The sequence below is a fragment of the Leptopilina heterotoma genome, unplaced genomic scaffold (assembly GCF_015476425.1).
Source record: "Leptopilina heterotoma isolate Lh14 unplaced genomic scaffold, ASM1547642v1 Lhet_177, whole genome shotgun sequence".
NCBI lineage: Eukaryota > Metazoa > Arthropoda > Insecta > Hymenoptera > Figitidae > Leptopilina > Leptopilina heterotoma.
Window position 1 is genome coordinate 1,993,288 of NW_025110893.1, and position 22,317 is coordinate 2,015,604.

At 19.0% G+C, this 22,317-nt stretch overlaps 1 protein-coding gene and 1 long non-coding RNA gene across 2 annotated transcripts; one reads left to right on the forward strand and one right to left on the reverse strand.

Annotated features, from left to right (window-relative positions):
• Window positions 1-2,664: 2,664 nt before the first annotated feature.
• On the reverse strand, window positions 2,665-7,342 carry LOC122499815. Its single transcript, XR_006301382.1, has 3 exons — window positions 6,999-7,342; window positions 6,663-6,759; window positions 2,665-3,111 (listed from the first exon to the last, which is right to left on the reverse strand). It is a non-coding gene; the product is annotated as an uncharacterized LOC122499815 (long non-coding RNA).
• Window positions 7,343-9,675: 2,333 nt separating this feature from the next.
• LOC122499848 (protein Daple-like) lies at window positions 9,676-21,859 on the forward strand. The gene is made up of 17 exons (XM_043608378.1): window positions 9,676-10,201; window positions 10,333-10,421; window positions 12,697-13,006; window positions 13,364-13,477; window positions 13,564-13,745; window positions 14,483-14,564; window positions 14,994-15,172; window positions 15,299-15,425; window positions 15,853-15,976; window positions 16,664-17,217; window positions 19,424-19,615; window positions 19,701-19,846; window positions 20,157-20,252; window positions 20,403-20,466; window positions 20,565-20,673; window positions 20,798-20,913; window positions 21,502-21,859. The coding sequence occupies exons 1-17, from the start codon at window positions 10,154-10,156 to the stop codon at window positions 21,724-21,726; spliced, it is 2,757 nt and encodes a 918-aa protein (XP_043464313.1). The 5' UTR covers window positions 9,676-10,153; the 3' UTR covers window positions 21,727-21,859.
• Window positions 21,860-22,317: the final 458 nt, after the last annotated feature.

Genomic DNA, 22,317 nt, shown 5'->3' on the forward strand with positions numbered 1-22,317 from the left:
TTTTGTTGATAATTAATCATAAATATTAAAACTTATAGGGTTTAAATATTATATTAATAACTTCTAATATGCCTTAATTCCATTTTTCAGCCGATAGCAATTAAAAAATTATCTGTTTTACTTTATAAATCCAAAATATCTGACAGATGTCCGACTATAGAAACAAGGGGAAAAAGTGTCCGACTACTAAAGCATTCGTAATTTTTTTATTAAAATGTTTATATTTTATTAAATACTCAACTATTTGTAACAAATTTATATGATTTTTAATCCTGAAGAACTCCTTTAATTAATAATGTGCTTATAAACACAGTAGATATTTGCTATTTCAAGAAAAAAAGCATAATTTAAGATTGTATCCTTAAGTGTCCGACTACTAGTGCATTTACCCTATTTAAAATAAAATTTTTATAATATTTATTATAATTCGAAAAAATTAATTATTTAAAACAATGTTTATAAATTTTTTTGCAAAATTCAATTATTTTCAAAAATAACAAAAAATTTAACAGAAATTCAATTTTTTTTAAACATTTTACTAAAATTTTCCACAATAATTCAATTATTTTCATAAATAATAAAATCAATTGCAGGATTTTTAATCTTTTTAATAAAATTCTAAGCAAGAATTCAATTATTTTCATAAATAATAAAACTTATCGAAGAATTTCCATTATTTTTAATACTATTTTAAATTAATTAATCGAAAAATTCAATTATTTTCACAAATGAAGTTTTCCACATGAATTCAATTATTCAAAATAAAATTTTTATAATATTTATTATATTTCGAAAAAATTAATTATTTAAAACAATGTTTATAAATTTTTTTGCAAAATTCAATTATTTTCAAAAATAACAAAAAATTTAACAGAAATTCAATTTTTTTTAAACATTTTACTAAAATTTTCCACAATAATTCAATTATTTTCATAAATAATAAAATCAATTGCAGGATTTTTAATCATTTTTAATACAATTTTACAGTAATTGCTAAAAAAAATGTAATAATTCTTAAAAATTTAATTTCAATTCCTCGAAAAAATCAATTATTTAAAAAAATGTTTTTTTTAAATTCTCTTGGAAGAATTCAATTTTTTTACAAAAATAATTCTTCAAAAGAATTCAATTATGTCAATAAATAACAAAATTATTTCCGAAAATTCAATTATTTTGAGGCATTTTAAAAAATTTTTTTGCAAAATTCAATTATTTTCATAAATAACAATATTCATCACAATAATTCAATTATTTTTAAAAATATTATAATTTTTCACAAGAATTCAATTATTTTAAATAAAATTTTTATAATATTTATTATATTTCGGAAAAATTAATTATTCAAAACAATGTTTATAAAATTCTTATAAAGAATTGAATCATTTTCAAAAATTAAAAAACAAGTTTTGCAGAAATTTAATTCTTTTTAAACATTTCAATTAAATTTTTCGCAACAATTCAATTATTTTCATAAACAATAAAATTCTTCTCAAGAATTCAATTATTTTTGAAAATTTGAATAAAATTCTTTACAACTATTCAATTATTTTTTAAAATAATAAAATTGATCGCAGGATTTCCATTGCTTTTAATATACAATTTTACAGGAATTGCTGAAAAAATGTACTTATATTCATAAAAATTTAATTTCAATTCCTTGAAAAATTTAAAAAAAGGTTTTTAAAATTCTTTGGAAGAATTTAATTATTTACAAAAATATTAGAATTTATTTTTCACAGGAATTCAATTATTTTCAAATATTTTAATAAAATTATTCAAAGGAAATCAATTATTTTAAAATTTAAATACAATTTTAATTACCTACATTTTTTTGAAATAATTAAATTATTCTTTTAAATTATTCCTGAAAATTCAATTATTTTGAGGCACTTTAATAAAATTCTTTGTAAAAATCAATTATCTTTGTAAATAACAATATTCATCACAAGAATTCAATTATTTTCCAAAGTAATAAATTTTTTCTTGGAAATTCAATTATTTAAAAACATTCTCATAAAATCGTTTGCAAGAATTCAATTATTTTCATAAATAATAAAATAATAAAATGACATTCAATTATTTTAAATAATTTTAATAGAATTCTTTGTAAAATTTAATTATTTTCAAAAACTTTTCGCAATTCAATCATTTTTAATATTTACTATTTTCATAAAATTTCCAAACAGACTATTGATCTGTAGATCCCTAGAATATTTATCTATAAGAATCCCTAGATCATCTGTTTTATGTATTAGCAAATTTAAATTATTAATTATAGATTAATGAATTAATGAAATAATTAATTAATTCACTTGAGTATTGATTAGCCGATTAATAAATTAGTAATAATAATAAATTACTGATCCATAGATCAGTAATAATCATCCATAGATTAGTTTTGTTGTTTAAATTTTCAAAAACTGCTGAAAAGTGATTTTTGGGACTTTTACCCCCACTTTTCTCAAAATCCTGACGTGATTGGAGGTTTTAGTTGCCAGATTCGGATTCAGCGCACCAAATACTGCGGGAAATGACTTCTCGATCTCAGACAACGGAAATTTTTTTTTGCAGGCTTTTGATCGATAGATCACTGAAAAATGGATTAACAATTTTCGTGTAATAATTATAATAACTTTGAATCATTAATTAATGGTCTATAGATCATTAGTGATTAATTATTTATTTTTATTTTTAAAAACTATATTTCATATACATTTTACAAACAAATTTTCGCAACTTATACCTAGTTACATTCCTAAATACAGAGAATAATAATTTTCTTTTCATTTTCTCCGCATTGATACAATCCTTTTTAACATTTTCCATCGTTTTACCGAAAAACGGTAAATTATTGTAAAATTATTTCTACAAAAAGTAGCTATTACAATTAATTTTTTTCATTTTCTCCTCATTTATACAATCTTTTGCAACATTTTCCATCGTTTTACCGAAAAACTGTAAATTATTGTAAATTATCTATTACAATTAATGTTATTTCATTGGCAAATATTTTCCATCGATTCACCAGAAAATTTAGAAATTGAAAATTATTCGTCATTTTTATAAACTAAATTATTATCTAACTCTCCTAATCAACTATCAGCAAATTGTCTGTAACAGAAAATAATATTTATGTAATTTTACTACAGTTTAATAAAATTATAAATATGTTATAGTTAATTAACAAAATTTTTTTTTAATTTTTCAAAAAAAAAATTGGTTTTTTTTTTATTCCAATTCTAACTTCGTTTACCTAATTATCATTTGTCATTATACTCCATTATAGTATAGTTTTTATTCAAAAAAATTCTAATTTTACCTAATTTTACCTTGGCATAATATTTACTTACAATTAGCCTCGTTAATACTGCAAGCATGACTTTTATTGAAATTGAAAAAAAATTCTATTTCTTCCAAAAATGTATGTTTTATATTCATTGGACCAAGAAGATAGTAATTTAGGAATTAGGGCAAAGAAGATAATGTCAAATGAAAATTGGGTCGAGAAAGATAAAGTCAAATCAGAATAAGGTCAAAAAAATTCAGCCAAAGAAGAATTATAAGAAAGAAAATAAAAAAAAAATTAGATGAATGTAATTTAGGTTGAAGAAAAATTGGGTCAAAATAATTTCAGTCAAATTTAGGTCATAATAATTTAGGTCATATCGAAGATAGGTCAAAATACTTTTAGACAAACAAAAATTAGGTCAGTTATAATATTAATCAAACAAAAATTAGGTCAAAATAATTTCAGTCAAATTTAGGTCAGGTCGAAGATAGGTCAAAATACTTTTAGTCAAACAAAAATTAGGTCAGTATAATATTAATCAAACAAAAATTAGGTCAGTATAATATTAATCAAACAAGAATTAGGTCAAAATAATTTCAGTCAAATTCAGGTCATAATAATTTAGGTCATGTCGAAGATAGGTCAAAATACTTTTAGCCAAACAAAAATTAGGTCAGTATAATATTAATCAAACAAAAATTAGGTCAAAATAATTTCAGTCAAATTCAGGTCATAATAATTTAGGTCAGGTCGAAGATAGGTCAAAATACTTTTAGACAAACAAAAATTAGGTCAGTTATGATATTAATCAAACAAAAATTAGGTCAAAATAATTTCAGTCAAATTTAGGTCAGGTCGAAAATAGGTCTAAATACTTTTAGACAAACAAAAATTAGGTCAGTATAATTTTAATCGACCAAAAATTGCATCCAAATAGTTTAAGTCTCACAAAAATTAAGTTAATATAATTCAAGTCGAATAAAAATTAGTTAAAAAATAATTTTGATCAATAAAAAAATAAGGTCGATTAAAATTTAGGTCAGAGCAATTTAGGTAAATAAAAAGTAGGTCTAAATACCTTCACTCAAATAAAAATCAGGTTAGCATAATATTAATTGAACAGAAATTGAGTCAAAATAGTTCCAAGTCACACAAAAATTAAATTAATATAATTTTAGTCGAATTAAAATTAGTTCAAAATACATTCAGTCAAATAAATATCAGGTCAATGTAATTTGAGTCGAATAAAAATTAGGTCGAAATAATTTTAATAAAAAAATTAGATTAATATAATTCAAGTCGGTTAAAACTTGGGTCAAAATAATTAAGGTCAAATTAAAGATAGGTCTAAATAATTTAGGTCAAATAAAAATCTGGTCAAAACTATTTTAGTCAAATAAAAGGTCGTTCACAATATTTTTAGTTAAATAAAGATAAGATTTGGTTGATCTAATTTAGGTCAAAATAATTTTATTCACATAAAATTCAGATCAAAATAATTAAAGTCATGGAATAATTAGGTCAACATAATTGAAGTCAAATGAAATTTAGGTCAATTTAGATAAAGTCGAATAAAAATAGGGTCAAAATAGTTTTAGTAAAATAAAAATTTTTGTGGAAATAATAGACAACAAAATCAAAGTTAGGTCAAAATACTTTTGGTTAAATAACAATTGGACGCAAGTAATTTACATCATAAATAAAAGTTAGGTCAAAGTAATTGCAGTTAAATAAAAAATAGGTCAAAATATTTTTAGTCAAATAGATATTAGGTCAAAATATTTTTAGTCAAATAAATATTAGGTCAAAATATTTTTAGTCAAATAAAAAATAGGTCAAAATATTTTTAGTCAAATAAAAAATAAGTCAAAATATTTTTAGTCAAATAGATATTAGGTCAAAATATTTTTAGTCAAATAAATATTAGGTCAAAATATTTTTAGTCAAATAAAAATAGGTCAAAATATTTTTAGTCAAATAAAAAATAGGTCAAAATATTTTTAGTCAAATAAATATAAGGTCAGAATATTTTAAGTCAAATAAATATTAGAGACAAATAATTTGCGTCAAATAAAAATTAGGTCAAAGATGATGAAGCTAAATGCGAATTAGATCAAAAGAGATTAAGTCTGATGTGTCTTAGGTCAAAAGAATATTGAGTCAAATAAAAAATAGGCCACAGGAGATAAAAGTTTAACGATATTATTAGGTCGAATTAATTTACGGTATATGTCTAATATTAAGTAAATATAAAGATTTGAAATTAAAAATTAGAAAGAAAAAATTCTGAGAATTAGTTTTTTCAAAAATATTTTAATATTATTTTTTAAAACTTAATTTCCATATTAATTTTCATTTTTGCACTTGAAGATTTTTCATTAATATTTTTGAGAATTCGATTATTTCCAAAAATTTTAATTAAAATTATCTAAACTTTAATTTTTAAAAATTGTAATAAAATTCTTGAAAAAAATCCAATTATTTTCAATTAAATTTTGCAAAATTTCAATTATTAAAAATCTTTTTAATTGTATATTTCAAAACTTTAATTAGAAAAATTATTCAAAAATAGCTTTTCATTTATTTTCACAAAATTTTCAATTAAAATTCTCTAAAATTTAATTTTTAAAAATTGTAATAAAATTCTTGAAAAAATCAATTTTTTTCAATTAAATTTTTTCAAAATTTTAAAGTATTCAAACTCTTTTTAATTGTATATTTCGAAAATTTAATTAGAAAAATTATTCGAATATAGCTTTTCAATTATTTTCATAAAATTTTCAATTAAAATTCTTGAAAAGTTAATTTTCAAAACTTGTAATAAAATTCTTGAAAAAAAAATGATTTATTTTTAAATAAATTTTACAAAATTTTTCAATTATTCAAAATCTTTTTAATTGTATATTTCAAAAATTTAAATAGAAAATTTATTCAAAAATAACTTTTCAATTATTTCTAAAATTTTCAATTAAAATTCATCAAAATTTAATTTTAAAAAATTATTAACAAAATACTTGAAAAATGATTGATTTTTAAAAAATTTTTAAAATTTAAATTATTAAAAATCTTTTTAATTGAATATTTCGAAAATTAAATAAAAAAATTATTTAAAAATAATTTTTTAAAGATTTATCTATAGTTATACTTTTTACACTATAAAAATCGAAATTAGTTGCATTTTATACTATAAAGAATGTGGTATTTTGTTGCAAAATTTGGAAGATTAGTCGAAAAAGTCATAAATATCCGAGGCGTGTAAGTATTTAATTTAAAAAATTATAATTAATTTATATTAATAATAATAATTGAAATGATTAAATTAAATGTAATCAAAATAAAAAGAAAAAATTTGAAATATACTTGAAAACTTTACCTCGATAATGTCGGAAACTTCTTGAGTGATATTATCGATATGGAATTTCCTCAAATGACTTGTACAGTTCGTGCATAGATGTCGACTCCTGCCTTGTCTGCAAAAGAAAACGTGTTATTTATACATTTCTTTTTTAACATATTTTATTTTATTTTTTCATTATTATTCCCCTCAATATTTATTTAAATATTTGCAATTTTTTTCAATTCTCTTCTCTTTCCTTCTGCGTGCAAAAATATTAATTCAACTAATGGCGTCATCACAATAAAAGCGTCACACTAATTTAATATAATTTCACTACTTTTTCAACTAGAAAAGAAAAAAAATAAAATTTACCTTTTGTTTCGTTGCACTTTAAAAGAAAATTTTGTATATTTTTCTCTTCTGCAATTTTTTCCTCCAATTTTTTTCTCTCTTTAATGAAATGACACAGTGAACGCCTGACACACTAACTTTACAGGCAACTGCTACTAGAGTGAAATGAATGGTCAACGAAATGAAAAAGAAAGAAAGAGTGGAAAGAGTGTAAGGGGCGAGAGAATAGAAGAAGAAGAATAGGAAAAAGAAGAAGGGGTGCGAACAAATAATGGTGGGAGAAAATGGGCAAATATTGTTTAAAAACTGCAAGGTATTCGCTTGACCTTAACTTGAGAATATAATAGAAGAATTACGATGGGGATTAGAAATTGAAGGTTTGGGTTCAAAATGAGGTATCATTTTCTTAGAAACAGGTAGTCATTAATGCCTGTGAAATGCTAATTTTCTCACCATGTACCCATTTTACTTCATTTTCACTATTTTCACTATTTTCACAAAAATTTTCATATTTTGTCTTTCTACTGATTTTAGAACGTGTTCTTTCCTGTTTTTTTCTTCTTTAAAAATATTTCATTTATTTTTTAATCCTTTTTATGTTTATTCATTAACAATTAAAAATCATATTTATAATTACAACTAATAACTATAATTAATAAATGAACTTAATAATTTCAAATAATAATTTCAATTAATATTTACATTTAAAGATTGCAATTAATATTTTAAATTAATTTTTACAATAAATTATTACAAATAATAATTACAATTAATAATTTAAATTATTAATTGCAATTAATATTTACATTCAAAGATTGAAATTAATTTTTACAATAAATTATTACAATTAATAATTAAGATTAATAATTCAAATTAATATATACATTTAAACGTTGAAATTAATCTTTACAATAAATTATTAAAATTAATAATTGAAATTAATATTTACATTCAAATATTGCAATTAAGGGCATTTGAACCATTATGACGTCACAATGTGTGCAAAGCATGAGTTTTAAAATTGTGACGTCATAATGGTTCAAATGCCCTTAATAATTAAAATTAATCTTTACAATTAATATTCACAACTAAATATTGCAATTAATATTTGTAATTAATCTTTACAGTTAATATTTACAACTAAATATTGCAATTAATAATTACAATTATTAATACAATTAATAATTGAAATTTATAATTGAAGATAATAATTGAAATTATTCATTACAATTAATATTTGCAATTAATAATTGAAATTTATAATAATTGAAGATAACAATTGAAATTATTAATTACAATTCATATATACAATTAATAAATAAAATTTATAATTGAAGATAACAATTAAAATTATATTATTATATTATTATCTTTTAAAAATAATTGAATTTTGGTAAAATCGTTAAAAAATAATTGAAATTTGACAAAATCTTTTTAAAATAATTGAATGTTGGTAAAATCTTTTAAAAATAATTGAAATTTGACAAAATCTTTTTAAAATAATTGAATTTTGGTAAAATCGTAAAAAAATAATTGAAAGTCGACACAATTTTTCAAAAATAATTGAAATTTGACAAAATCGTAAAAAAATAATTGAAAGTCGACACAATTTTTCAAAAATAATTGAATTTTGGTAAAATCTTTTTAAAATAATTGAATTTTGGTAAAATCGTATAAAAATAATTGAAATTTGACAAAATCTTTTTAAAATAATTGAATGTTGGTAAAATCGCTTAAAAATAATTGAAATTTGACAAAATCTTTTTAAAATAATTGAATTTTGGTAAAATCGTATAAAAATACTTGGAATTTGACAAAATCTTTTTAAAATAATTGAATGTTGGTAAAATCGTAAAAAAATAATTGAAAGTCGACACAATTTTTCAAAAATAATTGAATTGAATAATTGAATTGTAAAATCTTTTTAAAACAATTGAATTTTGATAAAAAAAACATTGTAATTAATATTTGCAATTAATTTTTACAATTAATATTCACAACTAAATATTGCAATTAATATTTGTAATTAATCTTTACAGTTAATATTTACCAAAAAATATTGAAATTAATATTTACAATTAATATTTACATTCAAACATTGCAATTAATATTTGATATTAATCTTTACAATAAATTATAACAATTAATAATTAATATTAATAGTTACAATTAATATTTACAAGTAAACATTGCTTTTAATTATTAATTACAATTATTAATTAATAGGTATAATTATATAATAATTTAAAAAATATATAAGAAATATTTAATATAATAATGATTAAAAAATTGAATCAAAATTTTAATTCTGATTAAAATTTTTAATTAATCCATTAATTTAATTTTGTAATTAATTAAATTTTTGAAAATTAATTTAAGTTTTGAAAATTAATTTATGTTTTAAAAATTAATTTAAGTTTTGAAATTTATTTTAAATTTTGAAAATAAATATTATTTTTGAAAATTGATTTACTATTAATTCCTACCGAGAGAACCATTTATTTTCTACGTTTGATTTTTTATTTTCTTCGTTTGATTTTTTAAATCAAAAAATTATTTTTCACTATTATTTAAATAATATTTTTTCATCCTGAAAAATATGTGTGAAGGTGTTTGGTTATGGTAAATAATTTACCGGAAGTATTAATAGAGATATTTTAAACAGTATAAGATTTTGGGTCCCTTTTGTCACCCAGGTACATAAGTTATTAGTCGTCTTGAAAACCTCAAACGTTACTGAGGTGCTTAGAAAACTTCATCACTTATTTGTAAATTAGTCATTTTTGTATACAGTGAGAAGTTAAGAATTAAGCAAAAATAGTGAAAAAAAACGGAAAACGCCAACATTTTAAATATTTTATATGTAAAAAAACGAATTATTTCCCTTTTTAAATCAAGAAATTTCAAGTCGACCAACAGTATTTTTTAAAAGTGATTTTAAGTGATTCAATTTTTATTCAACTAAATTATCTTTTTTTAAATTCGAATCAGTAACAAAATTAACAGAAAGAAACAAATTCACCGATAGAAACACTCGAAACAAATTTTTACCAAAGAAAAATATATTCATTTTATTCAAATTTTTATTTATTTTATTTAAAACAAAAAATTTATATGTTTATTATAAGTGATATTTAAAAGTGTATTGCTGCAATTTTTCAATTTGAAAAATAAAGATGTCATCTGAAATTGATGAATTTCTGTCAGGACCTTTAGTCACTTGGGTAAGTTTTTAATGAAATAAAATTCACGCTTCGCATTTAAAAGCAAAATGAAATAAATTCGATAAATTAGAAAAATAAAATTCACAAATAGTTTATAAATAATTGAAATTGTTTTATATTTTCACAAACAGTTTATAAGCTGTCTAAGTGATGCAAATCTACTGGTATCGTATGATGATCTTGTGGACGGAGTTTTACTTCACGATGTTTTTACCCAAATGTAAGTCGCAAAAATTTTCCAAAAAAATTTATTTTTCTAGAAAATAAAGTTTGTTGATTCAGTTCAAAAAAAAAAATATTTGTAAAATTCAATTTTGTTGGAATTTTTATTTAATAGAAATTAAGATTTTTTTAAATTCACAAAAACTATGTTTGACATTTTTATTCAACGATATTGTTTAACAGTATTTTTCGTAACAAATATTTTTCATTAACAATATTTTTCATCAACAATATTTTTCATAACAAATATTTTCATTAACAATATTTTTCATTAACAATATTTTTCATTAACAATATTTTTCATTAACAATATTTTTCTTTAACAATATTTTTCATTAACAATATTTTTCATTAACAATATTTTTCATTAACAATATTTTTCATTAAAAATATTTTTCATTAACAATATTTTTCATTAACAATATTTTTCATTAACTATATTTTTCATTAACAATATTTTTTTAACAGTATTTTTTGTTAACAATATTTTTCTAACAATATATTTATTTAACAATGTTTTAAAAGTAACAAAAATCTTATTTAACATTAATTTTAAGTAACAGAATATTTATTAAAGCGAATATTTTTGAAGTCGAATGTTTATTTGAACGAATTTAGATCAAATAACGATTTATTTAGATGAGAATTAAAATAAATAAAAATGAGTTTTTATGTAAATTAGGCTTAACAGAAATTCTGCTTAATAAAAATTAATTCAAATGCAAATTCTGTGAAATGAAAATTCTGCTAAATGAAAATTAGGTCAAATGGAAATTATCGTAAATAAAAAATTAGGCTAAATGAAAATTAAATTCAGTAGCTATTCTGTCATCTGCTAAATGAAAATTAAAGTTAAATAGAAATTTTGCTTTTATGTAAATTTGGCTCAATGGAAATTCTGCTTGACAAAAATTAATCCAAATAGAAATTTTGTCAAATGAAAATTCTGCTAAATGAAAATTAGGTCAAATATACATTTTACTAAAGAAAAATTAGGTCAATTAAAAAGTCTGTCAAATTTTTTGCTTTTTCAGGCCTCGCATCGACTTTCAATTTATACCTATAAAATTAAAAAATTTCCAAAAAATTGAATTTTGGTAAAATCGTTTAAAAATTATTGAAATTCCACAAAATTTTTCAAAAATAATTGAATTTTAGTAAAATTGTTTAAAAATAATTGAAATTTGATAAAATTTTTTTTAAATAATTGAATTTTGGTAAAATCGTTAAAAAATAATTGAAATTTGACAAAATCTTTTTTAAAATAATTGAATTTTGGTAAAATCGTTTAAAAATAATTGAAATTTGACAACATTTTTAAAAAATAATTGAATTTTGGTAAAATTGTTTAAAAATAATTGAAATTTGATAAAATCTTTTTAAAACAATTGAATTTTGGTAAAATCGTTTAAAAATAATTGAAATTTGACAAAATTTTTTAAAAACAATTGAATTTTTGAAAAATATAAAATATTCTAATGTAATTTTTCGAAAATAATTGAATTTCTTAGAAGAATTTTTGTATAATAAAAAAAACTAAGTAATTTTTTGTAGAATTTAATTAAAAATTTTCACAATGATTGTTTTCTCCAAAATTTTAAAAATAATTTTGAAACATATTTATGTTTGTATTATTTTTTGTATCTATGTATTTGAATTTTTGAAATTATATTTTTGAAAATATTGACAATAATTGAATTTAAAAAATTTATAATGAAAAAAATCCTAAGAATTACTTTTTAAAAAAAATGTTAATATTATTTTTTAGTTTTTATTAATTTTCATAAATTTACACTTGAAGATTTTTGATTAAATTTTTTTGAGAATTAAATTATTTTCACAAAATTTGCAATTAAATTTCTTCAAAAGTTGATTTTCAAAAATTGTAATAATAATACTTGAAAAAAATGAATTATTTTCAATTATAAATTTTTGAAAATAAGTCAAAAAAAAGATAAAATAGAAATTCTGCGGTAAATAAAACAATTCTATTGAATGAAGTTTCATGGGTCAAGTAGAAATTTTACTAAATGAAAATTCTGTTTTTTTGAAAATTAAATCAAACTGTTATTTTATTTCATAGAAATTATGTTAAATAATTATTTATAATATTAAGCAATATGAAAAACGAATATAAACAAATAGTTAAAATATTAACTGAATCAACAAAAAATCTATAAAATGTTTAATTAATTTAAATATAATTTAATTATTTATAATAAAAAAAGTTCAGACTTTAATTTTTTGTAATTCTTTTTTTTTAATTATATCAGATGTCCCCAACCGTATCACAATGATATCTTAACTGCAAATGAAGAATGGTCCATGAGATTGAGAAATTTGGAGAGTATTTTAGAAAATCTCAAACAATATTATGAAGAAAATTTAGGACAAATTTTAGTAAAATTACCAAATGTTTTCGATTTGGCCAAAAAACCAGAATCACACGTGGAAGAAATGAAACATTTACTGCTTTTAATTTTGGGCTGCGCAATTCAGTGCCAAATGAAAGAAACTTTTATTCACAAAATTAAAACTCTCGATGTCACGATTCAAGAGCAAATTGTCCATCTTATTAAATTGGTAAGTCTGTTTTTAAATAATTTTTATTTATTTTATATACTTAATTAGATATTAATTAAAAATTATTAGACTAATAACTAATTCATCTAAAAATAATATAAATTAATATAAATAAATATAAATAAATATAAATAAATAAAAATAAATAAAAATAAATATAAATAAATAAAAAGAAATAAAAAGAAATATAAATAAATAAAAAAAAATAAAAATAAATATAAATAAACAATAGAAAGTAAAAAAAAATATTGTTTAATTAATTAATTAACTAAATTAATATAAATATTTTTAAATATTAAAAAAAATTAATAATTAAAATTACAGAATTGTTTCTAATGAATTTTTTTTTCATCGCAGGTTACCGAGGATCAGAGTATTGTGATTAATCAAGAATTATTACTGAATCTTAATGCATCTGATTTATTTCCCCAGATGAAAAATTTAATCGAAGAGAGAAATTTATATCGCGAGGTAATAATAAAATTTTTTTTCCCCTTTATTATATTCATAAATTAGAATTGCAAAAAAATTAACAAGAAAAATGTCTTTATTTTCAGAAATTAAAGAAATTCGAACTTAGAGAACCTGATATATGCAATAATTCAATGATTCTTTCGAGAAGTGATTATTTTAGTAAATCTGTATTAAATTCGACTGGCTATTTTGAAAGTGAGGAGGATCAGTCTTGTTATGAGGTGGCAAATTTAAAATCTAAAGTCAGAAAACTACGAAACGAATTGTAAGTTTCAAGAATATTCAAAAATTTTTTATTTTTTAATTATTTTTTTATAAAAATAATTTTTCCATATTAATTATAATGAATAATTTATCGAAATTTTCAATTTTACGCATTTTTTTTCTATCAAATATTATTGTTATAATATTTATCCAATTAATTAGCAAATTATTTACTAAATTTTTTAATTTTATTTTTTTCTCTTTCTTTTAAAAAATTTGTTCTTTCAAATTATTTCTTTATAATTTATCAAATTAATTATCAAACTATTTACTTAAATTTTTAAAAGTAAATTATTTATAATTTTTATTCTCTCAATTAATATTTTTATTATTCATCAAATTAATTATGAAAAATTATTTTCTCAAATTTTTAAATTTGATAATTATTTGTTTTCAATTAATATTTTTATAATTTATCAAATAAATAAATAAATCTTTAAAATTGATAAATTTTTTTCTTTCAAATATTATTTTTATAATCATCAAATTATTATTTATAAAAAATTATTTTCTCAAATTCTAGAATTTGACAATTTTTATTCTCTCAATTAATATTTTTATTATTCATCAAATTAGTTATGAAAAATAATTTTCTCAAATTTTTAAATTTGATAATTTTTTTTTTCAATTAATATTTTTATAATTTATCAAATTAATTATTAAATTTACTAAATTTTTAAATTTTACCATTTTTTTTTCTTCTAAGTATTTATTTTTTTCCATATTTAATTGTTTTAGGGAAGAGAAATGTGAATATCTAATGGAATGCAAAGGAGAAGTTGAGCACAATACAATTCTAATTGCAAAACTTTATGAAGAGGTAATTTTTCAAAATCTTTTTTTAATTTTTCGTTTACTATTTTTCATTTCTATTTTATTAATTTTTTTCTATTATTTTCTATTCAAGTTTCAAATAAAGAATTAAAATAATTTAAGTTTAAATTTAATAATAAAATATAATTAATAAAATAAATAAAGGAAATTAAATAAATTATTTAATTAACCTAATTATGTTAATTAATGATAATTTAATTATAATTTTCTAACGATAATTTAATTATCATTAAATATTAATTAATAATAATTGAATTATAATTCATTGTTAATTAATAATAATTTAATTATTATCGATTATTAATTAATGATTAAAATTATAATTAATTATAATTGAATTATAATAATAGTAATTAAATTAATCATTAATTTAACAATTGAAGCAACAAGTTTCTAAGTAGAAAAAAAATTGCAGAATGAAAAATTGATGCTGCAAGCGCGAACTGCCAAATCTTATCGAGATGAATTGGATGCTGCGATTGAAAAGGGAGAGAAAGTTGATCGTCTTGAAATGGAAGTTGCACGTTATCGGGAAAAAATGAATGATCTCGAATTTTACAAAACTACCATCGAGGAAATACGCGAGGACAACAAGTAAATTTATTCTCCTCTTTGAATTCTTTTTTTTTCTTTAAATATTACTTTTTTATTTGAAAAGAAAAAATTTTCTCATACAAAAAAAAATTAACAAAAAACATTTTCTTTTTTCTCCCTTTTTAGAGTTTTATTAGAAACAAAAGAGACACTAGAGGACGAATTAAAATCACAGCGAAAATTGAATGAGAAAATTCCCAAACTTGAAGCACAAATTGCCGACTGTAAACAACTTGTTGAAAAAATAACTGCGGTAAATAACTCAATGAAACTTTTATTTATTATTTAATTTTTCATATTTTCATTAAGTTTTCATTATTAAAAAATTTTTTTTAATTAAAAGAAACTTTGTAAATTATATTAAAAAATTTTTTTAATTAAAAGAAAATTCATTAAATATTAAATTTTTTTTTTAATTGAAAGAAAATTTATTAATTATTAAATTTGTTTTTAATTAAAAGAAAATTGATTAAATATTAAAAAATTTGTGTTAATTAAAAGAAAATTCATTAATTATTAAATTTTTTTTTTAATTGAAAGAAAATTTATTAATTATTAAATTTTTTTTTATTAATAGAAAATTCATTAATTATTAAAATTTTTTTAATTATTAAAAAGAATATTTTGTTTAATTATTATTTAAAAGAAAAATTATTTTAATTATTAAAAAAAATTATTAGGAACGAACGGCTGAGAGAGAAAAATATCAACAGCTTCAAGAAGAAAATATTCACCTGCAAGTTTTGGCCAAATCTTCAAAAGATGTTTCAATAGTGGAATCTGGTTTCGATTCCGATGAGCCAGGTAATTAATTTAAATAATTATTCAAATTAATTATTATTCCTTCTTTTATTATTCGATTTTTCTTCAAAAAAATTTTTTTTTATTTTCAATAATCATTTTATTATTTAATATTATTATTGTTAGATAATAATTTTAATTTATTTTATCATAAGTCATAGTTTAATTAATTTAAATTGTAAATTAATAATATTACTATTTTTTACTACATTATTTTCTATCTATTTATGTTTATTAATTACTCTAATAAAATAAATCATTAAAGTTATTAATATTGTAAATAATTAATTAACTGAAACTATTTTTTTTTATTAATTCTTTTTATAAAAGTCACGGACAAGGGGAATCGAACCCGCGACCTACGAACTTGAAGACTAAAGTTCTTTCCCCGAGGCTATCGCGCTCATATTTATTTTTCCATTCATAATAATTAATTACTAGATTTATAAATTTTGAAAACTGAAAAATAATATTATATTGATAATATAATGATTATTAAGTAACGAAATTAAAATAAAAATTAAATAGAATAATATTTACTAAAATTAAAATTAAATTAAAATTAACTAAAATTAAAATTAAATAAAAATTAACTAAAATTAAAAATACTGAAAAAATTTTTTTTAAAAATAATAATAATAATTAATTTTTCAATAAATAATTACATTTTGTTTGTTCACCAAATAATAGGCATTGGAAATAAATCATTGTCAGATCAATTGACAAACAGTGCTCAAAAGCAGGCGCGAAGGCTCGAATTGGAAAATCGTCGTCTCTCGTCAATTGTAAAATCAATGAAGGAAGAAAATTCATTTCAAAGAAGTCCTCAAAAATTAATGGATCTCGATAAAGAGCGAAAAGACATTGAAATAAAATTCCAATCATTGAGTAAAAAATATGAGCGATTAGTTCATCAAAATTCGCATTTAGAGCATAATTATAAAATAATGAAACAAGAGAATAAGCAACTGCAAATATCATTGAAGAAACAACAAGATGAACTTGACGATCAAATTACACTTGAATTTCAACACGATCAATTGAGTAAAGATTACGTGAATCGTCTTCACGAGAGGGAAATTTTGAAAAATAATCTCAAAGATGTTAACAGTGAATTAAAATTACTTCAAGAATCACACGATAAACTTCAATTGGATTACAGCGATTTGCAGAGTAATCGGGAAAATTACGATATGGAAATGAGAAATTACAAGAATCTCAAGAAGGAGCATATTAAGTTGAAGGTAAATTTTAGAATTAAAAAAAAATACTTTTTTTTATATTTTCGTATTTTTTTTATAAATTAAAAAGCAATTTATGAAAGGAAAAAAAACTATTTAATTATTATAAAAAAATATTCAAAATTAAATTATTTTCAAAAAATATTCGAAATTCAATTATTTTCAACATCTAGTATTTTCATTAAATTTCGCAAAAGAATTTAACTATATTTAAAAAATAATTAATAAAATTCATTCAAAATACAATTATTTTCAAAAATAATACAATTTTTCACAGGAATTCAATTACTTTAGAATAGCATTTTCAAAAAAAATTTCGAAAAAGTCAATTATTTAAGAAAATTTGTATACAATTCTTCACAATAATTCAATTAATTTCACTAATAATAACATTTTTCATGGAAATTCCATTTTTAAAAAAAACTTTTTGATAAAATTCTAAGCAAGAATTCAATTATTTTCATAAATAATAAAACTCATCAAAGAATTTCAATTATTTTTAATACTATTTTAAATTAATTAATCAAAAAATTCAATTATTTTCACAAAAATAAAATTTTCTACAAGAATTCAATTATTTATGATAAAATTTTGATAATTATTTATTATATTTCTCGAAAAAATTAATTATTTAAAACAATGTTTATAAAATTCTTATGAAGAATTCAATTATTTTCAAAAATAATAAAATTCATGGCTGGATTTCAATTATTTTGAATACAATTTTTCAGGAATTGCTCAAAAAATATAATTAAGCTTAAAAATTTAATTTCAATTCATCGAAAAAATTAATTATTTTAAAAAAATGTTTTTTTTAATTTTTTGATAGAATTCAATTATATTTTCAAATATTTTAATAAAATTGTTCGAAACAAATCAATTATTTTAAAATTTGAATACAATTTAAATTAAATTTTTTTGAAATAATTCAATTATTATTCTTTTACATTTTAATAAAATTCTTCCCAAGAATTCAGTTATTTACATAAATAATTCCTCGAAAGAATTCAATTATTTAAAAATAAATTACAAAATTATTTCCGAAAATTCAATTATTTTGAGGCACTTTCATAAAATTCTTAGCAACTATTCAATTATTTTCATAAATAACAATATTCATCACAAGAATTCAATTATTTTTCAAAGTAATAAATTTTTTCTTGCAAATTCAATTATTTTGAATAATCCTAATAAAATCTTTTGCAAGAATTCAATTCTTTAAAAAACATTTTAATTAAATTCTTTGTAAAATTTAATTATTTTTGAAAACTTTTCGCAATTTTGGTCGTCAAAGTTTAATTTTTCGATATTAGCTAATTTTTTACTACTTTTTTTAGTTTGAAAGCTACTCTTTACTACTTTTTTAAAATTAATTATTAATTTGTTTTTACATTTTATTAAAACAATTGAAAGTTTTCATATATAAATTATTTTTAATAAATAAATTAATTATAAATAACTTTCTAATTACAACAATTAAAAGTATTGTTATAGATATATTTTTTTATAACAATAATTTATAAATTGTAAAAATAATATTTCCAATTATTTTTTAAATTAAAATAATTCGGAAGTTATTACCTAATTATAAATTACTTTTTCATTAAAACAATTAAAAGTTTTTATTTATAAATTATATTTCAATTAAAATAATTAAATTAATTACAAATATCTTCCTAATTATAACAGTCCTTAATTATTAATTATTTTGTAATGAAAATAATTCAAAGTTATTAATTAGAAATTACTTTTTAACAACAACAATTAAAACTTACTAATTATTAATTACTTTCTAATTAAAATTATTATTTATTTTAATTACAATTATTTTAATTACAAATTACATTTTAATTAAAATAATCGTTAGTACCAAATTTTAAATTATAACTTTTTAATTAAGACAATTGAGAGTTATTAAACTAGAAATTACTTTTTAATTAAAACAATTAAAAGTTAATAATTATGAATTATTTTTTTAATAGAACAATTGCTTTTTAATTGGAAACTACAAAACTAAGAAGAACAATTTTTCTATTTGACTTTTTCAAGTCAAATTCGTTTTTCAAAAGAAATATATAAATAAATACTTAAATTAATTAATTTGCGAAATAATTAATAATAAATAATAGTTTTCAATTAAATTTTACAATACTAATAAATTTATAAAAAATTTGTTATAAAAAATGTGCTAATGACTCAACTGATTTAGGAGGATTTCCGGAACATGTTCGTGAATTCGAAACTACTGATGGTTCAGCATAAAAATCTGGAAGAGAAAAGTAATGAGGATTTAAATAAATTGAAAATTAAAGTAAGCGACATGCAAGATGCATTATCTACCAAAGAACAAAGATGTTTGAGTTTGGAATATAAAATCAAAAATTTGAATCAACGTTGCGAGGTAAGAAATTTTTTTTCCGAGTAAATAATAATAATATAAAATTTTTTTATTTTTTTACTAATTGTTTTTTTTCTTGCTTTTTCAGGAACTAATGGAAATGAATGATCATTTAAATACCGATCGGCAGAAACTTATGACTTACACACACGATCTGACACTTCAAAATAAAGACTTTCTCGAGCAAACTTTGGAGGAAAAGGATAATTTTTATCAGGAAAAAAAAAATTACATGTCAGTATATTAATACATTAATATTAATTTAATACATTTAATTAAATTTTGAATAAATTTAAATTAATAATTTAATTAATAATTTAATACATAGGAAAAAAATTATTTGATTCAAATAAAAATTTTTTGATTCAAGTAAATAATTATTTATTTGATAAGTATATAGACAAGTAAATATGTTACTTGATTCAAATAATATTTTTCTCAGAGTACATCTGTATTCAAATTTTTTATTCAAAAATTAGTAGAGTAAACAAATTTTTTAATTACTTTAAAATTCATTAAATTAAAATCTTCTAATTATTTATAGAAACACCATTAATCAAATGAATTGTCACGTGAGAAAATTGGAGGAAAAAATAATGGAATATTACAAAAACGCACCACCTTCGACATGTAATAAGGGGTAAATTATTTACTTATTTTATATAATTTATTATTTATTTTTAAAAAATTTATTATTTATTTTAATAAATAATTGATTTATTCAGTTTTTAACTGAATATTTTACAAAAAGTTATTTCCAAATTTCTTACAATATTTTTTGCAATTGCAGGAAAACTACAAAACCAAATTTTGTTTCGAAAATGATAAAAACCACTTCCGATTTGTTTAATAGGGTAAATATTTAAATTTTAATTTAAAAAAATAAAAATAAACTTTTTTATTACTGAAATTCATTGATTTTTTTCAAAATAAATTTAATTAAATTTTTTAGAGTCGTCGTTCTTCTAATTCTTGGGAGGATAATATTAAAGAAACAGATAACAAAGTAACGAATGAAATGAAAAATCGTACAATGACACTCGATCCACGATTATTACGAGGTAAATTTATTTGAAATTATTAATTATGAAAAAAATAATATTAATTGCTGCCTATGTAAATTTCCTTGTATTTTATTATTACTTTTCTGGTTTATTAACAATTTAAAAAAAAAATAAATTTTAGGAAAAAGAAATTTAGGATCTCGGGATTATGTGTCTCTGGGAAGTTTCGGAAGTGTAGGGAGACGCAAATTTTCCAATTTCTATGAGGACAATGAAATTTCTGGATCTCCTTCAGATGTGAGTCACGAATTTTTAATTATTTCTATTTATTTTACTGCAAAAAAATAATTAAAATTTTTTTCTATTTATTAATTTATACTATATTCTCCAGTCGGATTTTCAAATTCGTTTTTTATTTATTATTATTTATTGTTAATTAATTAGTTTATTATTATTATTTATTATTATTCATATTCAATAAATTATTACTATTCTTATTTATTATCATAAATAGGTAATTTATTGCAATTTTTTATATTAATTCTAAATAAATTTAGAAACAAAAATTTTTCAAGGCGGTTTTCAAAGTTGTTTTTAATTTATTATTATTTATTCACTTATTACTATTATTTATTATTAATTTAATTTATTATCATAAATATTTTAATGAAATTTTTTTATATTAATTCCAATTAAAGTTAGAAACAAAAATTTTGAATTTTTACAGTCGGATTTTCAAATTTCTTTTTTATTTATTATTATTTATTCACTTGTTACTATTTTATTTATTATTAAATTAATTTATTATCATAAATATTTTATTGCTTTTTATTATATTAATTCCAAATAAATATAGAAATAAAAATTTTGAATTTTGTTTTCCAGTCGGATTTTAAAATTCCTTCGTCCGAAGATGAACAGCAAAATGAACCAATTCAAAAACTGAAACAATTTCACAATAATCGAGCGCCATTTGAAATAATAAACGAATCCGAAGATGGAAATTCAAATGAAGACGAAAATCAGAAGGAAATCATCGATAACAAACCAAAGTATCCAAAAAGATCAGCAAGTAAAAATTCCCTTTGGCTTGAATATGGTTGCGCATAATTTTTATTTCTATAAAAAAAAATCAGAGAAAATTGTTTCTATCCCCCCCTCCGAATGGCAATATATTTTTTATTATATTTTTCTTTTCAATTTTATTTTGAATTATATTTATATCAGTATTATATTTTTATTTTATTTGATGTTTCGTGGAAAAAAAGTCATTAATTAATAATAATAATAATAATAATAATTTATTCTCTTCATGTTTGAAATTTTTTAATTGTAAAATAATTTTCACTTGTAGTCAGTTATAAGTGAAATTATTTTTTATTTTTAAAATCGAGAGAAGTTCTGCGTTATCGACAATAATTTGTTAGCTGCAGTATATATCTTCATTTTAAGAGGTCTCTGCGTTGTTCCATTTTCACGATATAAACTTCAGATCAGTTGTAATCTTCGTAAATAAAAATTTATTTTTCAAATGCTATTTAATTTAATGATATTAATATTTTATTATGTGATTGTAAAAATTAATAAAATACGTACATATTTTTCATTTATAAAATATACTCTTTATTTTTTCCCCTCACACAAACGTTATTTATTAAATAACATTTAAATTTATAAATTAATAATTTAATTTTAGTTCAA